Source organism: Nannobrachium achirus, assembly GCF_963921795.1.
Source record: "Nannobrachium achirus genome assembly, chromosome: 19".
In the NCBI taxonomy this organism is placed as follows: Eukaryota; Metazoa; Chordata; class Actinopteri; order Myctophiformes; family Myctophidae; genus Nannobrachium; species Nannobrachium achirus.
Genome location: NC_137826.1, coordinates 26,323,797 through 26,346,425, shown reverse-complemented (window position 1 = coordinate 26,346,425; position 22,629 = coordinate 26,323,797). Strand labels below are relative to the sequence as shown.

The 22,629-nt window shown below is 43.8% G+C and overlaps 1 protein-coding gene across 1 annotated transcript in view; it reads left to right on the top strand.

Annotated features, from left to right (window-relative positions):
* uvrag (UV radiation resistance associated gene) overlaps positions 1 to 22,629 on the top strand; it is a 123,372-nt gene that overhangs the window by 48,885 nt on the left and 51,858 nt on the right. The window contains exon 12 of the mRNA XM_080748904.1: positions 1,707 to 1,872. Within this exon, the coding sequence (XP_080605030.1) occupies positions 1,707 to 1,872 (166 nt within the window). The remainder of the gene's footprint in view (positions 1 to 1,706; positions 1,873 to 22,629) is intronic.

The following is a 22,629-nucleotide window of genomic DNA, read 5'->3' as shown; positions in this document are numbered from 1 at the left end:
GAGCCTTATGCTCGTAAGTGTTGGCATGTAATGTAAGAGCCAGCTTACCTTGATTTTTAGCCGAGCACATGCGATGGGCTAGACTAGACACACAGACGTTGGTTCTCAACGAGGTGCCTGGGGAGCCCCAGGCATCCTTGATCCTTGGATCCCAGCTAAATGTTTGATAGTTACTGCAGGAACCACTTGGACCTTTTATGGGTCTGTACTCACTAATTCTACAAATGGACCTGTATGGGTGCATCTGGCTCCATTTGTACACTCTCAGAGTTAAACAGGCACTCAGGAGTTTACAGTGCAGATTGGGGTCACAGGAAAATAATAATAATTTAAAAAAAAAACTGGGGGTACGTGGCCTAATGCATATCAAACATATTCAAGGGGATCCTTGAAATTAAAAGCATTGAGAATCACTGGTATGAGTGGAGTAAGGATGAGTTGTAATACCCTGCACTTCACCTCCACCCTCTGACCTGTGCTCTGATTTGTGTGGGGTCTGCTGCAGGAAAAGAAAATGCTCGATCAAGTCCAGAAATGTCTGGTTGGGTGTCAGAGAGCGGATAATAAGACCCACAGGGGGGGGTGGAGTTCCACATTAGAGACTAGGGTCAACGGAGGTCCTAATCCTTCCAGGGGGACAAAGTGGAAAGGGGGTCACAGCGTGGTGAATTCCCTAAGTGTTTTGCCCTCAACTCGGCTTTCTCTGTCAGCGCAACCTAACCCTAAGTAGGTATTGGCAAAAATAATCTCCTATTGCACCCCGAGGTGTCACTTGCACGTTCATGTCATCAGTTGACGTGACCTTCTGTCCGGTTAGAAGCAGCATCTGAGAAACCCCACCGGATTTAGTTGGAAAGCTATACTTAGTACTTCATGGGTGTCAAAAACTCAAAGAAACAGAAGAGTGATACAATGCATTTTTTTTCTGTTTTGGAGGGAACACACACAGTATGAGCCAGGCAGTCTACCACTCACCCTGGCTGGCCGTGGTCTATTATTTCAAAGCATATAGATAAAAACCACCATGATTTTTAAGGCTTTTCCCCAAGCAGTACACACTGCTGCTGTTTAAGAACTTGAAACCACTTAGAGTGCTGTCTTGAAACCATTTTTCTTACTTGGATGGTTTACTCTGTTTTTTAACCCTGTCAAAATGTTCACAAAGGCATCTAATTATCCTCTAAAATGTAGTTGGGCTCAGAGGGATCGTTGTACGTGATGCTTTTGCTTCTTGGGCACATTTCTGAAGTAAATTAGGCGTCCTGCAGCAGCCAGCATTTCTCAGCCTTGAACGAACCGTGCCACCAAAAGCCCTTTTTTGTATCATTTTGAAAACCCAATCCCACATAAATGTGCATGCTTTTAATCTCTTGAATGGTTTGTTAACCAAAGTGCTCTTCTATTTGATGTCTTTATATTTCTGCTTGTATTCTCAAGCTGTGAAGATGAATTATGTTCAGACTGTTTATTTTTTTATCTAATAAAAGAACATCCTTAAGAAATCAAACATGACACAGCAATGCCAACTATCCGCTTTGAAATAGTGCTTTTGCTCGTAAAATCATAATATTGTAGTCTTTGAGGACTTGCGTGTTGATACAGCTCACTGAAAATATCCTTGAACAACTTGTTACAAGCATGATCTGTTCAAGAAAAGACTCTTTATTCTTACATAATTTTGACATCTGTTTACTTTGGTCCTGCAGCAAAGGATGATGGGAGTGTGGCAGTTGCCCTGGGTTACACGGCACACCTGGTCCTGATGATCTCCTACTTCCTGCAGGTGCCTCTTAGATATCCAGTGATCCATAAGGGTTCACGCTCCTCCATCAAGGACACCATCACAGACCGGCTCACAGAGAAAGAGAGAGAGTAAGTCTTTATTGTCTATGAGTAATAAACAGAAATACATACAGTAACATATTTGTTGATCCTAAAGCCATGTACAGCAGTGGTTTTCAGCCATTTTCATATCAAGGTCCATTATTTATTCGGCATTTGAACCGCAGACCATCATTTGATGAGATTTAGCCTCTCAGACCCAAACCTTCAGAATATTTTGTTATCGTTGATAGGATTTTTTTGGGGGGACTGCTCATAAGTCTCTCATTAGTCCTACATCTCATTAGTCCGAATTTAGTTAGGATTAGGTTTTAGGGTTGGGTTTAGGCATAGTTTTACTGAGGTTAGGGGTTGTGTTTTTTATGCATAGTTTTACTGAGGTTAGGTTTATGTTTAGGCATAGTATTTTTCACCAGGTTAACATCACCAGATTCTGACTAATGGGATGTAGGAACAATGAGATTTCGGACCAATGCCATGGCACCACGCTTTTGTCCCCGATTCTATGCTGTAATTGTGTGTAGACTTATTGTAAATGAAGTAAAGCAGATGTTTAACAATTTTGCTGCCATTTTAAACATAGCTGTACTAAGCAGCTGCCAAATTGTCCTTACCTTTTAACGTGGGCACGCGCACGCATCGTCCACGATCTGTGCACGACTCATCTAGTAGACGTGTAGACTCGGTGACAGCTTTCGAATAAAAAAACCCCCATTGAAATAGACATATCCGTTGCCACGCTGTATCCCTGCTTATCCGCCAGTGTTTACATGAAAAAACATTGGAGACAGCCAGCTGTGCGTTATGGTAACACATGGACACGTTCGCGCACATAGCAGACAATATGTGCGCAGATCATATGCCAGGCGGGTAAAAGAATCAAACAGCTACAAAATAAAAAAAAACCCGCGTGAAAAAATACCATTCTATGGCCATGCAGTCAGGTCACTTGTTTACAATGAAAAGCTATGCGAACGGAGCTGCGATTGGACGTCAGACCGGATATGGAAACCTAGATCCGGTCCAAACGGGAAATACGACCGGATACAGTTAGGAGGCGGGCCTAAAGTCTCCGAAGCGGCTATATACAGCGACCATACTTTTAATTGTTTCAAAATGATTAAAGCTAATTAAATTTCCGGGATCTACGGGCATCGCAGAGTGGTACAGCGGGAAATCTCCGGTTTCGACGGGGATCGCAGGAAATGAGTTAACAAGAATTTAACTCTTGAGAGCGTAAAATGAAACGGGTCCATTTGGTTTCATTTTACACTCTCAAGAGTTAACATCTATAGGGTCCATTTGGTTACGAACTCTCCATCATTTAGCTGGGCACGACCTCCAACCCTCTAAAGGACCACTGCTTGAAAACCACTGATGTACAGTATCATGATGCGTGTGGCTGCTGAGGTGGAATCCTCTGACATTTGCCACATATCACAACAAAAGGATCGTTCTTACATTATATACTGTCCCCCAGGGGTCTGTACTTGGTCCCCACCCTTTTGTCTCTAGACCAAACCTCTTTGCTAAAAACAGACGATCTTGTCATATGGATGTAACTGGGTCTGAAATAAAGATTGAATTGAATTGATACATCCTCATAATTTATCACAGATTCAAAATGGGATACGTTGTAAGCTTGTAGATCTACTATTTTCGGTGAATGTTAGCCTGTTTACGTGGAATGATCGTCTATTATGATATTCCCAGAGTAGGGATGCTAGGGTTCATGGGGATAATTGTAATTAAGTGTAATAAAATACTATACATTTGCTGTCTTGGCCCGTAAACCAGTCATAGCCTTGACAGTCTCAGAGCAAATGCATCATGTACTTCAGTCGTATCTCACTGTTGGCTCACTTGAAATCTATGTGAGTCAGTGTGAATGGAAATGCTTCTCTGGTGTAGCAGGCTGACACAGGCCAAGTGGTTTCCCATTGGGCCAAGTGTCTGGTAGTTTTTAAAGAACTTTGGTAGATTTGAACATAGTTGTGAGGAATGTGTTTGGCAGAAGCTGCTGTACTCGGAGCACACTCGTGAGTTAACAGTGGACAGGTTAGCCTGCTGCTGACTGTAAAGCCTTGGAACAGATTTTTGCAGTTATTGGAGAAGGCAAACCACAAAGATGTATTTATCCTTTTCTATAAGCATTTCAGCTGCCTTTCGTTTCCAGCCTCAACCCTGTCACGACCTGGCCCGTAGGCAATGACAAATCGAGGAGGAAACATGGTGGTGGTATAAAACATAACAATAATTTATTAACAAAAGGATAAATAAAGATAAACACTAGGTACAAGGGTATGAAGTGTGTAAGTCAGTCGTCAGTAGTGTCAGCAGTGCATGGATGTGTGTTCAGTGTAGTGTGGGGTGTTGTTAAGTGTGAGAACTCAAACGAAAGGTGCTGTCATCTGGTGAGAGGGAGAGAGAGAATGAGGGTGCCATGCAGGCTTTTATAGGGCTCCAGGGAGCACTTGCCAGGTGCTCCCAATGCCCCTAATCAGCCACCTCATTGGCCGACACCCGAAGGCTCTGTGGGGAAAAGCACAGGTACAGAGATCCACCATGCACAGGCTACCACAGGCCCTACAGACAAGGGCAAGGGGCCGTGACACCCTCCCCCTTCAAAAGGAGGGACCGTAAGGGCCCGAAACACTATACCTGACTCCTTAGAGTCGCAATAACAAATTCAAACTAAAGAAAAAAAAACAATGTACTACATAATATAATATATTGAATAATGAAGAAAAACACATGTGTTAATTAGTGAATATAAATGCCATTAAATACCATCAAATACTATCCATTACCATTAAATACTATATCAAATGTGAAATATACTACACATTAAATATACTATACCACCTCTACTCCAATGGCCACCCGCACCCTGTCACAGGCCTCCACCCCAGCAACCTATTACCCAAGGAGCATAGGGGTGAAAGACAGAGGCAAGATGAGGACCCATGGAGAATGTCCAACGAATAGGACCACAACCCTCAGATTAGACACTGTAGGGAAAACATTGAAGACAGGTCACTGATCAGTACAAACAACATATAACAAAGGACAAAACTGTTCCGCCAATGGAACCAAAGACACAAAAATACAAACTTGTTCCGCCAATTGGAACCAAAGACAAACACCAAAGACACCTAACTGCTCCTCCAATGGTTAACCCCCCCCTATCACCAGCCACCACCCCAGCAACTGATGCATTTAAGGTATGAGTGACCGGCCAAGAGGGCCACTGGCGCAAAGGAGCCTATCGCCATTACTTTACCGTTTTTGTCTGACAAAGAGTACCACCCAACTCTGGCCTGGTCCCTGTAACACTTCAGACATTCTGTCCAACAAACAGTACCAACCACGTCTGGCTTGGTCCCTGTAGAAATTCCTGAACAAAAGTAGGGCGAGAAGTTAGAACAAAGTATAACAAAACCCACCCGACAAGTCAAAGCTTGCAACCTAATTAATTATCTGTTGATCAAAACCCTGCAGGGGCCAACACCATAAGTGCAGGAGGCACCCATGCAGCAGCTAACAAAGAAGAATGAGGAGAAGTCTTCAATAGGTAAAAAAAAACCATCCTCTTGAATGTCCAAAGGGAAATTGTCACATTATCCACCTTACTAGCAAATAACATTTAGCAATCCCCACCTGTAACCAAAATACCACCTGATATCTACTCTAACCTCCACTCCACCTTGCCACACCCTCCTGTCCACAGCCACAGCAGCCTTGTATACAGGAGCACTTTAAGAGACTGACAAACAGGATGGCCTATAATGGAAGAAGAAAGACGACATCTTGGGTAAAAACAACACAGGTCATGAAACCATTTGCGGGACTCCACACTATAAGATCAGCAGTGCTGTAAACATTAAACCATTTGTGGGACCCAACACAATAAGATCAGCAGTGCTTTAAACACATCCAAAAACGAATTTGAAAATCTTTAAAAATACCACCAGGACTTATTCTACTCACATACAGACCTGCCAACAAACATTGTACAGAAACCTGAATCAGGAATCGGAGACCAGAACAGACCACTTCTCCCACACAATGCTCCCTGATCAGCTTTTCTGTCCAAGTTTTACTTTTTACACTTAAATCCTCATGAGCAAAACCCAATTAATTGGCTAAAACACCAATAAAATCAACACTACTGTACACTCCGCTTTGTTTTACAGTGCATTAAAACAAACACACCCATGCTACACTACAGCTGAGTTACCTAGTGCAATTTCAATAGAATTAAAACCCCTTGTTTTACCCATATCAAACCCACTTCTTGAAAAACTGTTTACTCCCACACTACATATTTGGTGAGCGCTTTTTCCCGTCAACCAATTTCTTTACGGCAAAACGCAGCTGGCCCCAAAAAGATAATGTTCTGCCTGAAAAAGTAACGTTAACACTTGCAATTCATGCTCTGGTCAATACATTGAAAAAGTAACTTTAACACTACCCCCGCAAGCTCCACATTTCTCTGGTCATCTAATAGCCATACGCATATCAGCGTTAAAATAAGGCTTCATCTCACCTTGTTTGACGGTGGTGAATGGTGGCATCAAAGCAATGACCTGGTAGAGGGTTTGTATGATTCTCTGTAGCCATCGTTTTAGCAGGGCCTGCTGGGGGGAAGTGTACCGAGCCTGCAACCAAATGCGCCTCAGCGCCGCCTCTCTGAGACGGGCCAGAACAACGGCCACCCATAACCCCTCCCAGCCTTAGTCTGGCGGACCACTCGTCTGGTGGACCACTCGTCTGGTGGACCACCCGTCTGGTGGACCGCACCGTCTGGAGGGTCACACCGTCTGGAGGGTCACACCGTCTGGTGGACCGCATCCGTCTGGTGGACCGCATCCGTCTGAGGAACCAACCGTCTGAGGAACCAACCGTCTGAGGAACCAACCGTCTGAGGAACCAACCGTCTAGAACCAACCTCTGTCTGACCCTGCTTTATGTAACCATCATGCTACAAACCACCGACCAAATCAACTCAGTTTTTCCTGCCACCTGTTGGAGATGTATTCATTTACTTAGAAACGGACAATAAGTCTTTTTTACTATTATCCTTTAAAGTTACGAGTCAATATTGACAGAGCAGAATCACACAAGGAACAATGCAGGGCAAAACTGACACTCAAAAAAAACTCACCATATATTGTTTAAATTCCACTCTGCAAAAGAGTCCCCTTTTACAGTGTAACCAGTCTATAGTAAAGCCACCTAAGATTTATTCAGTCTCAAAGCCCTCAATCTTAGGCATTTTCAACACAATAAAATCAACCTGGTCAATGGACAAAGGTCGTGACTTACTTATTTTACAATATACCATGTAGGTTCTCTTTTTATAAAGCCATTAGACATTTTTAAATAACTAAATAACAAATTCCAAAAATGGAACCAATGCTCCCCTCTGTCACTGTCACATTAAGACAAGCGAGACATGCAATGATGCAACCAAAAGAACAGTGAGCCCCTCTGTGGGAAAACACCACTGACCTACGTGGATCAGAGTACTGCCCCTAGACTGTACGAGACCCACCTGTTCCAATTACCACACCTGGTAACTAATAGACAGCTCAAACCAAAAGTAACCGAACACAATTGTATTTACCCAAACAATTACTTTTACTTAGATTACTTTTACTTAAATTACTCAAAACCAAATTATTCAAACCAAAGTATTCAAACCAAAGTATTCAAAACCAAATTGTTAACTCTACTTTTAATCAAAACTAACCACTACCATGCACCTCCTCCTAATGCCGTGACCAAAGATGCCAATATACAAGCTCTAAACAAAACAGGAAGACTACTTTACCTGTCAATAATGTCACGGCCAACCCGAGTTCCAACTTTTCGCAAACGGCACGAGCCCCCAATTTGTCACGACCTGGCCCGTAGGCAATGACAAATCGAGGAGGAAACATGGTGGTGGTATAAAACATAACAATAATTTATTAACAAAAGGATAAATAAAGATAAACACTAGGTACAAGGGTATGAAGTGTGTAAGTCAGTCGTCAGTAGTGTCAGCAGTGCATGGATGTGTGTTCAGTGTAGTGTGGGGTGTTGTTAAGTGTGAGAACTCAAACGAAAGGTGCTGTCATCTGGTGAGAGGGAGAGAGAGAATGAGGGTGCCATGCAGGCTTTTATAGGGCTCCAGGGAGCACTTGCCAGGTGCTCCCAATGCCCCTAATCAGCCACCTCATTGGCCGACACCCGAAGGCTCTGTGGGGAAAAGCACAGGTACAGAGATCCACCATGCACAGGCTACCACAGGCCCTACAGACAAGGGCAAGGGGCCGTGACAACCCCCAAGCTTCGCATAGAAAAGATTTACAATTGTTAAATGTTGTAAATTTGGCAATATGTGCTAGTGGCTTATTCCGTTATCATCCCATTTTAAACAACCTCCCCAATATATATTTTTTGAAACAATTTAATACATATAAATATACATTTATTATGCATACATATTTATTTATTTACATATAAATGTTAGTAAATAGTACATATTATTATTAACATTTAAATAATAAACACATTGAATAACTTGAAACAGATTCCGCAGACTTAGACTGTGGTTTATTGAGAGAGAGCTTTGCGGATGTTATAGATTTAAGCTTTATTGGTCCGACGTAAACTATTTTGAAACTTAATATGCTCAAATCTTTCATCGTTAAAAGATTACACCAATCTCTTTGCCGAATACAGCCGATCTACAGGCTCATCGCAATGTTGAGAGCTTGTAAATCCGCTGTTTTCATTGAATGTTCTCCCCAGAATAGAGATGCTAGGGTTCATTTGGTTGTCAATTTTAAGCACAAGCAGGCACCAAAAATCCTACTAAAAGAAGGGATGTCCTTAAATATTTTATATATTCATTGTAAAATGTCTTCATCCAAAGCTGTCCAGAAGTAGATGCATTCTACGTTTCATTTGGAATGAACAAGGATAACTATGCATTTTGATATTTTCTTATTACTTTATAATGAATATCTCCCAGACATGAACTTTTTTAAATAGTATGAAAGTGCTTTTGGAGGTTTAATATGCTGGAACAACTTGAAGCAAAGCCCCAGGATCCCAGTGTGAAACGGCTTCCAGCAGAGAAGGCGTCGAGAGGGTGCTCCATGTGACCTTTTGCATCCCTTCTCCCTTCTCCCGTCTCCACTGCCAAGCCAGAGTCAGCTTTTGACACGAGAAGCCACTTGTTTTGCACACAATCGGAGCCTGTTTGATACTATTAAGTTGTTTTGTGTCCATGGTAACACTTAAACGTTCCCATTTTGATAATGTATCCTTAATGTTCAGACATGGCCCATTCATAGTGAAGCACGTTGTTGGAGACAGGTGTAAATCTAAGTGCCCAGCACGTGTCAGTCTGGAGCATGCCCTAGGGCCGCAGCCACCGCTTCTCTCGCCCTAAAAGCATTTAGAACAATTTTTTGCTGAAAGGGGCATTTCTTTTTACGACAGAGGGATGACATTGTTGCCATGGAGACATGCAAACGGTAAACTAAGAGGTTGAAGCCTGACCTGGGGCTTTATTGGAATGGCTCGTTTAAAGTCATGATCGGCGTTGGCACCACAATTACAGCATGGGATACCATAATGAAATTATTATTTGTGTCTGTTATGTTCTTGTAACCAGGTATCATGCCTGAGTCAAAACCCCTTGTCGGATTTTGATAATTGCATGTTCAGGACACACGCGACTGGTATGCAATGCACCGACCTTGCATTCTGACATTCCGTACATGGCATACCACCCTTAAACAAGAGGTTCTGAAGGGGAAATTGGTATAATCAGTATAGAGCTACTTGTAGCTATGGATATGGGGGAAAGTGTGATTGGGCCGCTGGCATTGGGGTGAATTAGAAAGGGCCCCTGGAAGAAGAGGAAAGTGAAAAGATGAAAGAATCATCTCTGTCTGGATTTCATCTTGCCACGCTACACATTAACAGTTGTGCGTGTGATCTTAATGTCTGCACCGTTGCCTTTGTGCAGTAAATTACCATTTCACCATGTGTTGGCCTTCACCTGTTGATATTAGCAAAACATTCCTCTCTCTCATCCATGTCCCACACCACTGTTTTTTGTCATCAAGTTTGGAAGTGAATTATAGACAGTAAAGGTTGCGCCTAGAGCGCGACCAGCACATTGGTTTGGCCGATATATCTGCCATTATTTGACACTGTAATTATGCAACTGATGTTTCCTGATTTTTAACCACTTTCAACCTGATTTCCCTATTTTTGGGCATGTCGTTATAGGTGAAAATGTAAAAAAAAGAAATCTGCATTTTGTGAAAAGAGCGTTACAATTGGTTGGTTAAAAAGTGGTTAAATAATATCAATTGAAACCTTTTCGGGGAGCATTGAAAACGGCCTTTCTTTCATTATTTATTCCAGCACCTGATTAAATTATTTGTAGATTTGCACTTAATTGAACTGTATAAAACATGCACGCACGCACGCACGCACGCACGCACACACACACACACACACACACACACACACACACACACACACACACACAAATCTTTCTTTTTTACAAAACATCGGTAATCTGTGGTCTAGCAATCTCCAAAGTCGGCATTGGTTGGGGGTCTAGTTGCTACATCATTTATTGTAGATCACACACACAGCACACCCCCAGAGATTTACTTTATTGTGTTTATTGCTTGCCTTGAGGCTGAACAAACACGGGATAAATAAAAGCTTTTATGGGTATTTGGATATTGTGAAGTCTGCTGTGTTATTCAGGTGGCTACAAAGGAGCTGACTGCTGACGGTAAACTGCAGCGCTCCGCTCTCATTATAGTAAATTATTGAAATGGGACAAGAAGAGATCCAGGCCACATGGCCATGTACCAGACCAGTAAGCCTCGCCAGGCCTGCGGCTCACATATAACCCTTTTGCTTTCCACGCCGACCTGTAAACTTGGGACTAGTTTGACACAAATTTGCTGAACCTCGGTTTTAACTCTGCAAGGTTGATCGACTTGTCTGTTTTTATCGCTGTCTCCCGTACACTCTCATAAACATGCCTGCTGTTCTTCCTGAGTTGTTTAGGCACTGGGGAAGACATGCAAATAACTTGCGTGTCCACATCTGCACGTGTCATGCTTAGTTGATGAAGAGCTGGATTGTTGGGTAACATGTGAGTGCATGCTTTAGTTGTACAGTATTGCATGTATGCCCACATTAGGCAGGGTTTGATTTGTTGATTGGAAAAAAAAAAAATATATATATATATATATATATATATATATATATATATTCTTGAATGAATCCAATGTATCCAAAAATATTGATGTGTTTGTTGCAAATCTGTGGTCGAATGCCCAACTCTAATCCCATCCAAGACAAGTGATGTCATGACAGCAGCTGGAGGGGCTCACCTGGGGGCTCTTCCCTTGTTCCCCCTTTCCCCCGTGGCTGACGGCGTGACTGCGCCGCACGCATTCCCGGCACCTTGATATTTGCAGGATATTTACACCAGGTTGGTTAGAGAAAATAAACCAGCAGGATGCGTGGGTGCTGAGCCAGTATGAGATGCAGACGGGGAGGGTTATACAGTCCAGTACATCTAGGTGTCCCTGAGCAGGACCAAAGATGCCAATGACCTCTCACCCCTCCTCACCCCCATGTTTATGATTCCCTATAGGCCCTGGCGGGCAGCAGACCCACAGCACAATGACGTGTGGCAAGATGTGAGGCAACCAGTCACTGTTCAAAAAGTGTACAAAAGGGCGGATTAAAGCGTCGGAAAGAGGCAGCCAATGGTGATAAGTGGGGTGGCTGGGGATCGGTACCTCAAAGTGTGGCAGTATTAGCAGGCAGTCAATCCATCATCAATGATGGCATGAGCATAGGAACATTTTGTGGTTTTGATTTCTTCCTCTGTTTTTGCCTCCCTGGCCTGCCTGCAGAGCGATAATTGACGTCAGGAAGCTACTCTGGACTGGACTGTATTTGTTTTTTGTGAAGTGGTGTGGTGGACATTTTATCGGTGTACTTGCATGGCTAACTCCAGATGCATCACTGCTTGATAAAGCCCAGGATCTCGATTCAGTGGTTGTAACACTTTATGTGCCTCAACCATATATGGTAGTTCAATCGCTGTGCCCTGTAAATCCTATATTACTCTTTAAGAGCCAACAATAATTACGAATACTATAGTTGAGCAAGAATACGGATTTCCTATTCCCACTGTGAAGATTTGTTTTTTTAAGACCTTGTTAATGGGATTCTAACTAGCGTTTTGGCCTTTAGTGAGACATATGAATGAGTCTGACCTTTCGAGTGAGGTTAATACTTCTGTATTGCTCTCTGTCGTGGTGGACCTGTGGCTTACGATAATGCTTGCCTCACGCCACATGCATGTAGGAGGCAATTTTGCCCCTGCAAAACTAATCAACGTGCACGTTGATCCGAATGTTATCGCTTCGTATATCACTTGGATAACGGCCAGCGTTTGGAATGGGGCCTAGGAGGAATCTTTTAGAGCAAGGCGGAGAAAACTGCTCTTTTTTTGGCATTTGGCCTAACTTCAGCGCAGCTACAGTATATTTGGGATTTTATGCCAGATTTTTACTTGGTCGCGTGCCGTGTCACGCACAAGAAAATTGCAGATCTACAAGCTCATAACGCGTCGCAGTGCAACCTGTTGTGAGCTTGTAGATCGACTATTTGGTGTGCGACACCGGCGCCAAACGAAGTGTAAATCACCCCTCAGAAGAGTGTCCCCCTCCCTGTCAAAGACATTCTCTGAACGCAATGGTCTCTGACGACATGTTGCGCCCACATTTTGTCCTGCGGAGAGCGCAGTTCCACTGTGTCTGATTGCATGGGGGAGAACAGGGGAGATGCGATCCAGATGTCCACTGTATGATTGAGACCAGAGCGTGGCCATTAAAAAGCAAGCGCCGCCTCATACAGGTTTCTTTTCTTTTTTTCTTTTTTTTACAGAGGTATTAAAGCCAATCTGTTTTTTTTTCCTCCTCGTTTTTATTTATCACGGGCTGAAGGAAAAATGGGCATTTGTGGGGATTTACACATCACTGTGTGGATCAAGTACAAAGGCACTGTTGGTGGAGGTAAGTCCACGTGTGTGCCAAGGCAAGGAGGGAGGCCAGGTTGAGAGGAGAGGAACCTGCACTCTCAAAGGAAGGAGGTTATTGTTCCGGAGCTTCAGCCATTTCACGTTTCTTAACATGGACCATGTGGGCAGGAGAAGAGGGGTGCCCCCACCTCTTAGGGTCTCCGTAGCCATGGGGTGAAGGACTGTAGGCCTAGGCAGGTTGCATGAACTGCTCAGTGACATGACAAGGAATACAGGCTCAGAAATGCAGGCTAACATACACTTTTTTTTTTAGCTAACCCTATACACCAGCTGTCTGACCATTTGATGGCATTAATGCCTGAGGAGGAGGACAAAAGTATAATTGTCAATCCAGTAATAAAACAAAACCATACAAATAAATCCACACATGGAAATATATTGAACCAAAATCTAAATATAGGTATAAAAACTATTGAAACAAATAATTGAGACAATGAAATACAATACTCTTTTTGCAAAACAATTGATGGTTAAAAAAAAATCTCAGTAAATACATCTGTGTTGCTCTGTCTCACCTTTGGTGCCTTTTATTGAGACTCCTTGTCATTTTTGTCTTTATAATGTTAGCTTTCGACCTAATAGTCCGAAATGCATTGCGCGTTTTTACCTGTTTTTCGACTAGCCATTTTTGTGTTGAAGAGTATTAATGAATTGTTTGCTCCATTTGAGAAGCTTCTCTTTTTCATTGTTTTGGGGAGGTTCTCCACATGTTCATTGTGGTGGACATTTGATGTCCTCCCCACATTGTTTGTTGTAGTGGACATTTGATGAAGAGTTCGTTTGCTTTTCTTTCTTTGTTTTATATAATATCATTCCAGGAGAAGAATTGATAGCTGAGAGAGAGTGAAGGCTTCATGTTTGGGTGGGCAGGTTGGTTTCATAAGCCCTCCTTCATCTTGGAGTGGTGCCGTTGCACAACACATTTGACCGGTCTTTGTCCATCCTTTGTTAAAAGGGATAACAAGAAGCATCTGCCTTGAACGGCTTTCAAAAGGATGCTGTAGATTGAATGGAATGGCTCCGCTAGCGCGGAACATCAAATTGCATTTTATACTTGCACACAGATGAGTTTAAAAAAAAAGGTTGTACGGGCAACACGTTGTTGCCAGGACTAGCGCTCTGTCTCTAGTGTTGATAGACTCATGGAAAAGTAAGATGTTTAATAACACAAGATTACTATGAGGTTGAAACAGTCAATATGGTTGTTTTGATCAGTCCTATTTGAGAGCAGGGTTAGCGGCAGCTTTATAAAAGGATGCATCTGGGATGAAGTCGTGGTCTTTGATAAATATAAGCCTGCCTGGGAAAACTATGGAGTGTGATGGTCAAACCAAGCCCAGATTTGTTCTCCTCTGTTCTGCTTAACATTAAAACAATAGTGGAAAATGAAAAAAATGAAAAACAATAGAAAAAAATACACAGGGAAAACAGTGAGGGAGAGAAGACGAGATGAGGAGAAAAACCAGGACCACTGGATATTCTTAAGAGCGCTGATGAAAACCCAAGACGACAGAGTGAGCAACCGCCACATCACTCTGGAGACACTTTTAACGGCACACACCAAGCCTGCGTTACACTTTTTGTCCGGGGGCCGTAAGTGCAGCAGCGGTCATTAAAATAGCATTCACTGACAGATGCTCAGTGTAATCATTTCTCAGATATTGGAAATTACAGCTCGCCGTGATTTATATAGTAACTGCTGCCATTAGTGCCCAGACAGTTGCAATGCAGGTGTTTTTTAAAAGCAGACCCAGATGATTTATGGTCCCGTGCTGTTTGAAATCGCACATTAAAGACATTGTGAAACTCCTGGTCAACCCCCACTGGCCCCCTGTACCTTCACCTCCGACCAGAGACACAAAGTGCTGGCCGAAGCTTCCTCTCCTGCATATGAACCAGATCGGTCTCTTCCTTTTTCTTTGCACATTTGGAGTATTAATTAAGATGTCTAAACAGGCACGCCGGCACATGTGCAGAATCCTGGGACTTTGTATACACTGCAGCAGGTCAGCCAGTAAGTTGGAATATTTCCAGCATATTCTCAAGGACATAGATTAAGGCTGAACTCGACCACCCACCTGCACACTCATGTCCTCCTTTACACTCCCCCAGCACTTAGTACAATGACCCTTAGGGGAGAGAGGTGTCTTTACTATAAAATACACTAAACATACTACAGTACATATGCTGTATTGTCTGCACAAGGAGTAACCTGGGACTTGCAGTCCTGGTTTCTTTAATAGCTTTAATAGCTTTTTGGAGAGGACAGCCATTTTAAAGTCTAAAAAAGCAAGACTCGGCTGGCCTCGCTGCCCTCCATTTTGACTCTGTCATCGTTTCCCGACACCAGCAACCACATTGTATGTTTTCACCAATACCTCGGGGCGGCCCGGCGTTTACAAACCCTAACGCATACAGTACAACAAGCCGCCTCTAAGATTTTTTGGACTGTGGTCTTTGGACCACAGCGCTCCCAACACCCCTTCTCACAAATAGCCGGCCCACAGGACAGTAAATGTAAATGTTGCCACTTTAACCAGTGGTCATAAAACACGTCATGCGTTGTTGTCACCTGCCAGGACGCCCCTGCAGTGAAACCCACCAGATTTACCCTGCGCTAAAAGAGCTGTTGCTTTTGGATCAAAACAAAGCTAAAAAGAAAACATCATTAACAGGAGGGCAAGAAGAGAATTAGCAATGTAAGATGGACGAAACAGGGATGCATGCAGCAATATCCCTAGATTAATGACCTCTTCCTTTTAGTGAGATATCTCTTCATATTCTATAGGTGTTTGTGAGTAGCAGGGGTGGTTAGACAGCAAAGGGCTGATGAGAGAGATACATAGGAGCCCCGGGGCCATGTTCTAAACATTCGGGGCTTTTCGGCATGATGCTGCATTTTCTTTTTTTAACAACGCACAGCAAGTTCCCTCCCATTGCCTCCCACTTATTAATTATGAAGTTATGTCTACATGCACAGCCAGCTCTCACACGTTTAACTGTCCCATGGGGTGATTGCTGCAAAGGATATAGACAGGAAGAAAGATTAGAGGGGGAATTTGTATTTAAAAAAAGAGAAAGAGAGAGATGGTTTTATTTCTGCTATCCAGTCACTGTTATTTATTTTTCATCTCTTTGTCCGCCACAAATTGCATGGGGGAGATTGAAAGATTAGTTTGATGAAAGTGGATTTCATCTTTGAATGATCCGTCTTTTAGATGGATGCTCCATCGGATGGCAGTGTTGATCACTGTGCTCGTCATGTCCCATCAGCTGCGTTGTATTGCTCCCATGGACATGGCCCTTCAACAGAGCGGCCGCCGAGGGGGAGCAGGAGAGAATGTGTTGAAGGAAAGGGAAGGTCCGTTTGGGGGAGAGTGTAGAAAGCATGTCTGGTGAACCTGTGTGGGAGTTATTTAATGTTGTTCTTGCATTAAAATAAAATATAATGAAAAGAGTCACGTGTAACCAGACAATCAGATGGTCAGAGATACATCTGGTGACATCTGAATTCAATGTAGAGTCTAAAACTGTGTGGAAACAATTTGGAGATAAAAATAACTGCATTGTAGAATCGATGCCAAAGGGAGATCCTTCATATTGGGATATCACTATTATTTGTTTTCAGAGCAGTGGACATTCTCGTCGCTGCTCTAGCCCCGGTAGTGAATTTACATTTCCCCAGACATAGGCGGAGATCTCTGGTCGTCTGGCTACGCAAGGCTAGAGCAAAAGTAACACCGTTCTGTAGGAGAGGCGAGAAGCGTGACCCCTCGCAGTTACACAGAAACAAAACAAAAACATGATGGATTATTATCATTTTAATGCAAAACAGCAGCGAGAGTCAAACACAGAATAACGGAGAAAAAGAACAAAAACAAAAGAAGAATGGAAAAATACAAAACAGAGGAGCAGCATCAGTACCATGAGTGGTCCTTCTGAGGCATTTGTTTGTGTCTGTCTGTGTGTGTGTGTGTGTGTGTGTGTGTGTGTGTGTGTGTGTGTGTGTGTGTGTGTGTGTCTGTGTGTGTCTGTGTGTGTCTGTGTGTGTGTGTGAGTGTACTGTACACTAGGCCCTCCTCGGTCCCGTTCTGTCTGTGGACAGACATGGTAGTGATTTGCGCTCCAGCGCTGGCTGTAATCCATTTGATCCTGCTTTGTGTAACGGAGCGCTGCAGCTCACGCTCAAGCAGCCGGCACCAGCCAAGTGATAAAAGAGAGGCTGCCTTCCGCTCCAACTCTGTTCTTCTCCTCTCCCATTCTCTCTTCTCTCTCTCTATCTTGCTCTCTCCCCCTTCACATACACACACGCACATACTGTACAGTATAAAAACGTTTGCATTCTTGTGTGCGGTGTCGTTCCTCCTGTTTATTAGTTCACTCCCTCGCGCTCATTCTTCCCCTTCCTCTCAATACCCCCTGCTTCTTCTTCATTGCCCCCCTCCACCCCCTCCTCTCTCTCTCTCTCTCTCTCTCTCTCTCTCTCTCTCTCTCTCTCTCTCTCTCTCTCTCTCTCTCTCTCTCTCTTCCCTGCTGGTGTGTAATAATATATTTGGACTTTACTGGACGTCCCCGGGTGGAATTCCTCGTGTTTGGTGAACCGGAGTCTCACCAGTGTGATTTCAGACACACTGGACAGCGGTCATTAATCACCCCGCCGTGACGGGCCCACTGCCTGCCTGCTTGTGCCTAGTGCTGTAACGTGCGTGTGTGTGCACATGTGCATATATCTGTGTGTGTGTGTGTGTGTGTGTTGGAACTTGGAAGTGGTTCTGTTTTCTTTTTTTCAATGCGTGTTCATCAGCAAACAACCTCCTATCTGCTCTCGTTGGAGGAGATATCGGACTGAATGCCAGCGGGAACGCCTGTCGTGTTGTTCTTCCCCCTCCCTGTTAGTTATTTCCTGGTGCTGAGATATGACCTCTGGCATGTTGCAGTGTTATCCATGGGGCCTGACATGGCGGGATATGCTGCAAGAGCGCCAAACAAGTGTCTGGCTGCGTGGCCTTTTAAACCTACGGTGTCTTCCTGTCCTCCTGCCAGCAGCGGTTACCTCATGGCATTGCAATTCATTCCATCCACGAGCAGCATTAACACCAGCTATTAATGGCTTATTTCCCTCGCTGCCACACTTAAGTATCGATGTTCACGGAGCAAGTGACTGTACAAGGAGATTACGCGTACGTGTGTGTGCGTGCGTTCGTTCGTGTGTGTGTGTGTGTGTGTGTGTTGCGACCGAAGGTCGCAGTATACCATGAGAAATGTCGGAGCTTGTCCGTCCTTCAGTCAGTCCTTCAGTCAGTACAGGAAGTGATGTCACGTGACATCACTTCATCAAAGATCAAAACTTGGATATCCATACTGTGTCAGTCAGTCAGTCAGTCAGTACACATGTTTACAGTCTATGGGTTGGTTCCCTTGTCACTGTGACATCACAGGTAATATCACAGGTGACAAACCCAGGCTAAGGCCCTGCTTGGCTTTACTAATTAACATACGTTTTATGCCCATATATGGAGATCCCTGTCCCAATGTCATCAATATTAACTCATTTGTAGCCGATCCCAAGAATACTTGTGAAAAATACTCGGAGTACTCGGAGTGCCAATCCCGAGTATACTCGCGTAATATACTGTATATCAGGGGTATTCAACAAAATTGTCCAGGGGGCCACATTGACAGAAACCCAAGGGGCCGGGGGCCGCACTAACGTATCCACCCCCCCCCCCCCCACAGCTATTAATCTAATGAACACTTGAAACAACGGGCACGACCACATTTTCACTACTACATTTTCACAAACAAGCACATTTTCATCTAACTACATTGCAAAGCAGAATACTTTTCAAGTAGAATACTTTCATGTTAATGTGCTTAATTTATGTTCAAGTTGACAACTGTACACATGCTTTCTTGTTTAAAACTTAGTGCTAACTACATCACACTAGTGATGGCCAACCTGGCTTTGATGCTATCTTAGAGTAGATGTCGACCTTATTGACAGTGCACACACTGCTTTAACGATGCTCAACGAGGATCAGGTGGGTCGCGACACACACACTCCACTCAGCTGCAGTGCTCTGACTGGAGTCTCTTCACTTGAATATGATGGAATATGATTAGGGATTACTGTGATTATGGTAAGATGAAGCTCATGTTTCATATCGCGCAAACCATACCTATAACGTTCATTAGTCTCCACGAAAAAAAAAAAAAAAGAAAAAAAATCAAAAATCTTTTTTTTTTTTTTAATTGCTCCAGGGGCCACAAGGAAGGTCCCCGCGGGCCGCATTTGGCCCGCGGGCCGCCAGTTGAATACCCATGCTGTATATAGAGTAACGCTGGCAATCTTAGCCTACGGTCCGTTGGAAAGTCCTGGCACGATTGGACTCGCCGATTCATCATCATCGCGGATCCACGTGCACAAAATAGTAATCCCTTAACATGGAGGCCAACGGTCGATCTCATCTTTAATGTCCATTTTCTCCAAAAAACACTTTTGAAGCCAAGGATGACATTAGATTCTCGCTGAAAGGCAACGATCGGCCATTACTGCAACCGCATGGGGAGATGACCACTTCCGGTGAATGACGTCATGACGTCAAACAGGAAATGTTTGCGCAATCGACTTCTGGCCTTCAAAATAAGAGAATGGCCACGGACGGAGCCTGCGAGAGGCACGCTGGACATTTTAACCCGTTCATGTCTGGAGCACAGAATGAGTTAAGGACATATCTGGGAATGCCATATTTGGTAATGCCCATATATGGGCATGTTTTGACATAACATTGTTGACTATCATGCAGGGGTCTCCATATATGGGTAACTGGCCCGATATACATCACTGGCCAGATGGCCCTTTAGGGCGAGGTCGCATGTCGCCCTGAGGCGTCTTACTAGTACAGTATATAGTCGGGGAAGGGGCGGTTTACATTTGGGTGAGCTGGTGATTGCTGCACTGCTCTTTGCAGGTGATGGTGGTGGTCCTGATGGCATCATCGGTCTGCAACCTCCAGCTCTCCCTCGGTTCACATTCGAGTGTGAAGCAGCCGGGATGGGGGTCAGCAGTCCACTGTCTCAGGAGGAAGGAGTTTAAGGGTGCGTTCGGAAATGCGCACCGGGTGTGTGCTCAGTGTAGTGAGTGCAGTGGGCGGTGACGCTGTCAGTGCATTCAGTGTGGCTTATTTACGAACGGCCAGTTTAGAGGCAGCTGTGTGCTTTTTCAGTCGGAAAACGTTCTGAAAAGCAGCAGTTGCTAACGTAACGTTGGTATTCATAGGTAATTTAATTCATAACATTGGCCAACCTGCTGTTAGTTTACACGTTGATGCGTGTGTAACAATAAAGCCCAAAGGACCAATAAAGCAGCAAATAGTGCATTTTGTTATCATTTCCTACGCCATTGTTCACAGCTGAGAAGCGATCGAGACACGGCCATGAAAACCAACCAATCAAAACACCGCACTGACGCACCACACTGTCAAACCCCATCTTCTGAGTAGGGTCGTTCAGTGCGTGCACTCAGCACACCGGTGCGCCGCGTACTGGATTTCCGATAAACGAACGACAACATGGCACACCAGTGCGTTGAGTGCGCATTTCCGACCGCACCCTAAGTATCTCAAGGTCTTGTTCATGAGTGAGGGCAGGATGGAGCTGTAGATTAGCCGGAGAATCACCAAGAGTGGTACTGTGTTCGCTGTACTCCACCAACAGAGAGCTGAACCTTTGTCCCTACTCTCACCTGTGGTCATGAAATGTGGGTCATGCCAGATGGTTTGTGATACAAGGAGGGTAACCAATGCTGCTTTATGCAGCCTAACCCTAACCCTAACCCTAACCCTACACTCCCTATGAAACCTTGAATTCATGGAGATTGTTGTCGCATTCCTAAGCCAATAATTTGACCGGGTCATTGGTCAATAGGAAACTCAGTAAGGAGACTCTTTGAGTTTGCCATCTCCTTGAATTTTTTGGGTGAACTACTCCTTGTATTGTATCCCACAATGTTATTAGTTTAGTTTCTGAGCTAGAAAATGAGTGGTTGACTTTCACTAAACACAGAACATACAGTAGCACTGAATATACTGCAAGTGAGTTAAAGCCCTTCAATAAATTACGCAAATCTCTGTGTGCGTGCGTGTGTGTCCTTTGCGCATCTCATAACCACCGAGCGTTCCCAACAGGCATCGTTCCAACAGGCATTGGCTAGTGCATTCAATGAATGGTCTTTTCTATGCATAATTTTTCTATGTACAGATGCTACAGCTGTTGACAACGTCAGGACAATGAGACTGCCCATCCCATTGTCCTGAGCTAACGAACAGTAATGTTGGAGGGACAGTTCTAGTTCTTTATTTATTATGTAGAGATTATTACCACATTGAGGTACTGTATTATATTGTCCTTCACGTACAGTACACCAGGAAGGAACAGACAGGCTTGATCTTCAAAGGATTGCAAGACTTTGTGTCAAACAAGTGCAAGTAGAAATGCTTTTGGATCATTCACTCAGTATGAAAACAGTGCAGGGGAAATGTAAGATTTGGAAAATGCCATGTTCAGTCATTGGCTCACTTTATTTGTGTATAATATTTTAAAGAGAAACACATTTTGTAAGAGTATGAGATGAAAAAAAAAAGGATTGCTGTATACAGTATCTAACGATTTATATTGAATTCAGTTTCTATTGAAGAACAAAATAGTGATGTATTACAGTGTATTCTATTAAAGGTATGTGTTCCTTCACTTTGGTTGCGCTAGTCAGCATTGTTTAAGGGGAAGAGAATGTCGCCTCAGTTGGTATTTTCCAGGTGGAACTAAGATACCGAGGCGATGGAACGTTTTTTTTTTTGCGTTGGCCTCGCTCGCTCATTCCACTCGATGCGAGTCGCGTCTTTGCATTAACTTTGTATGGAATCGTGCTTTCGTGGGAACGCACCTCAATGATATAATCACCATACATAAATTATTTTTATCATTACACATCTTTATATTATTATTACATACATTTCTGCTCAGGTGTTGTATGTGTGCACTTGTGTTCTTAAGCCTGGTTTTGGCATTTTTGTGTGTGTGCATGAGTGTGAGTGTGCTGTCTGAAGCCAAGCGCAGGGCATGGAGCTGGTCCGCAGCACATCCTCATCAGTGGGGGATGAGCAGTCATAAGCACATAATGACAAGAAGCGACGAGTCCAGCCTTTAAATCCTGGCAGCGATGAGAACTTTCCCACCCGTAGTGTCAGCATTCTGCTGATACTCAGGGCTATCATTCCCATCACCCATAAGAAGTGTTCTTTTTTTTTACCCCCTTCAAAAATCATCAGTCCCTAACTAAGACATCAGACCAGTTCCAATGGGACTTTCCCACCACTCAGGGAGGGAGAAACGTTCTCTTTGTTCCTTAGCGTGAAGCGGGTGGACAGGGCTTTTCGGCTCCTTCCGTTCCCGTTTGATATCGCAGATTAACCAAAATGGGGAGGTGGAGGCTGTGGTATGGGATCACAGACCCCAGACTGGCCTTCCACAAGCATCTGCAAGTGTTATAGTGTGTAAATGCTGCTGGCTACAGAAACGGAAACTGTCAACAACGGAAGAATTCATCCAATTACAGAACCAGAAAGAGACAGATTAGGTTA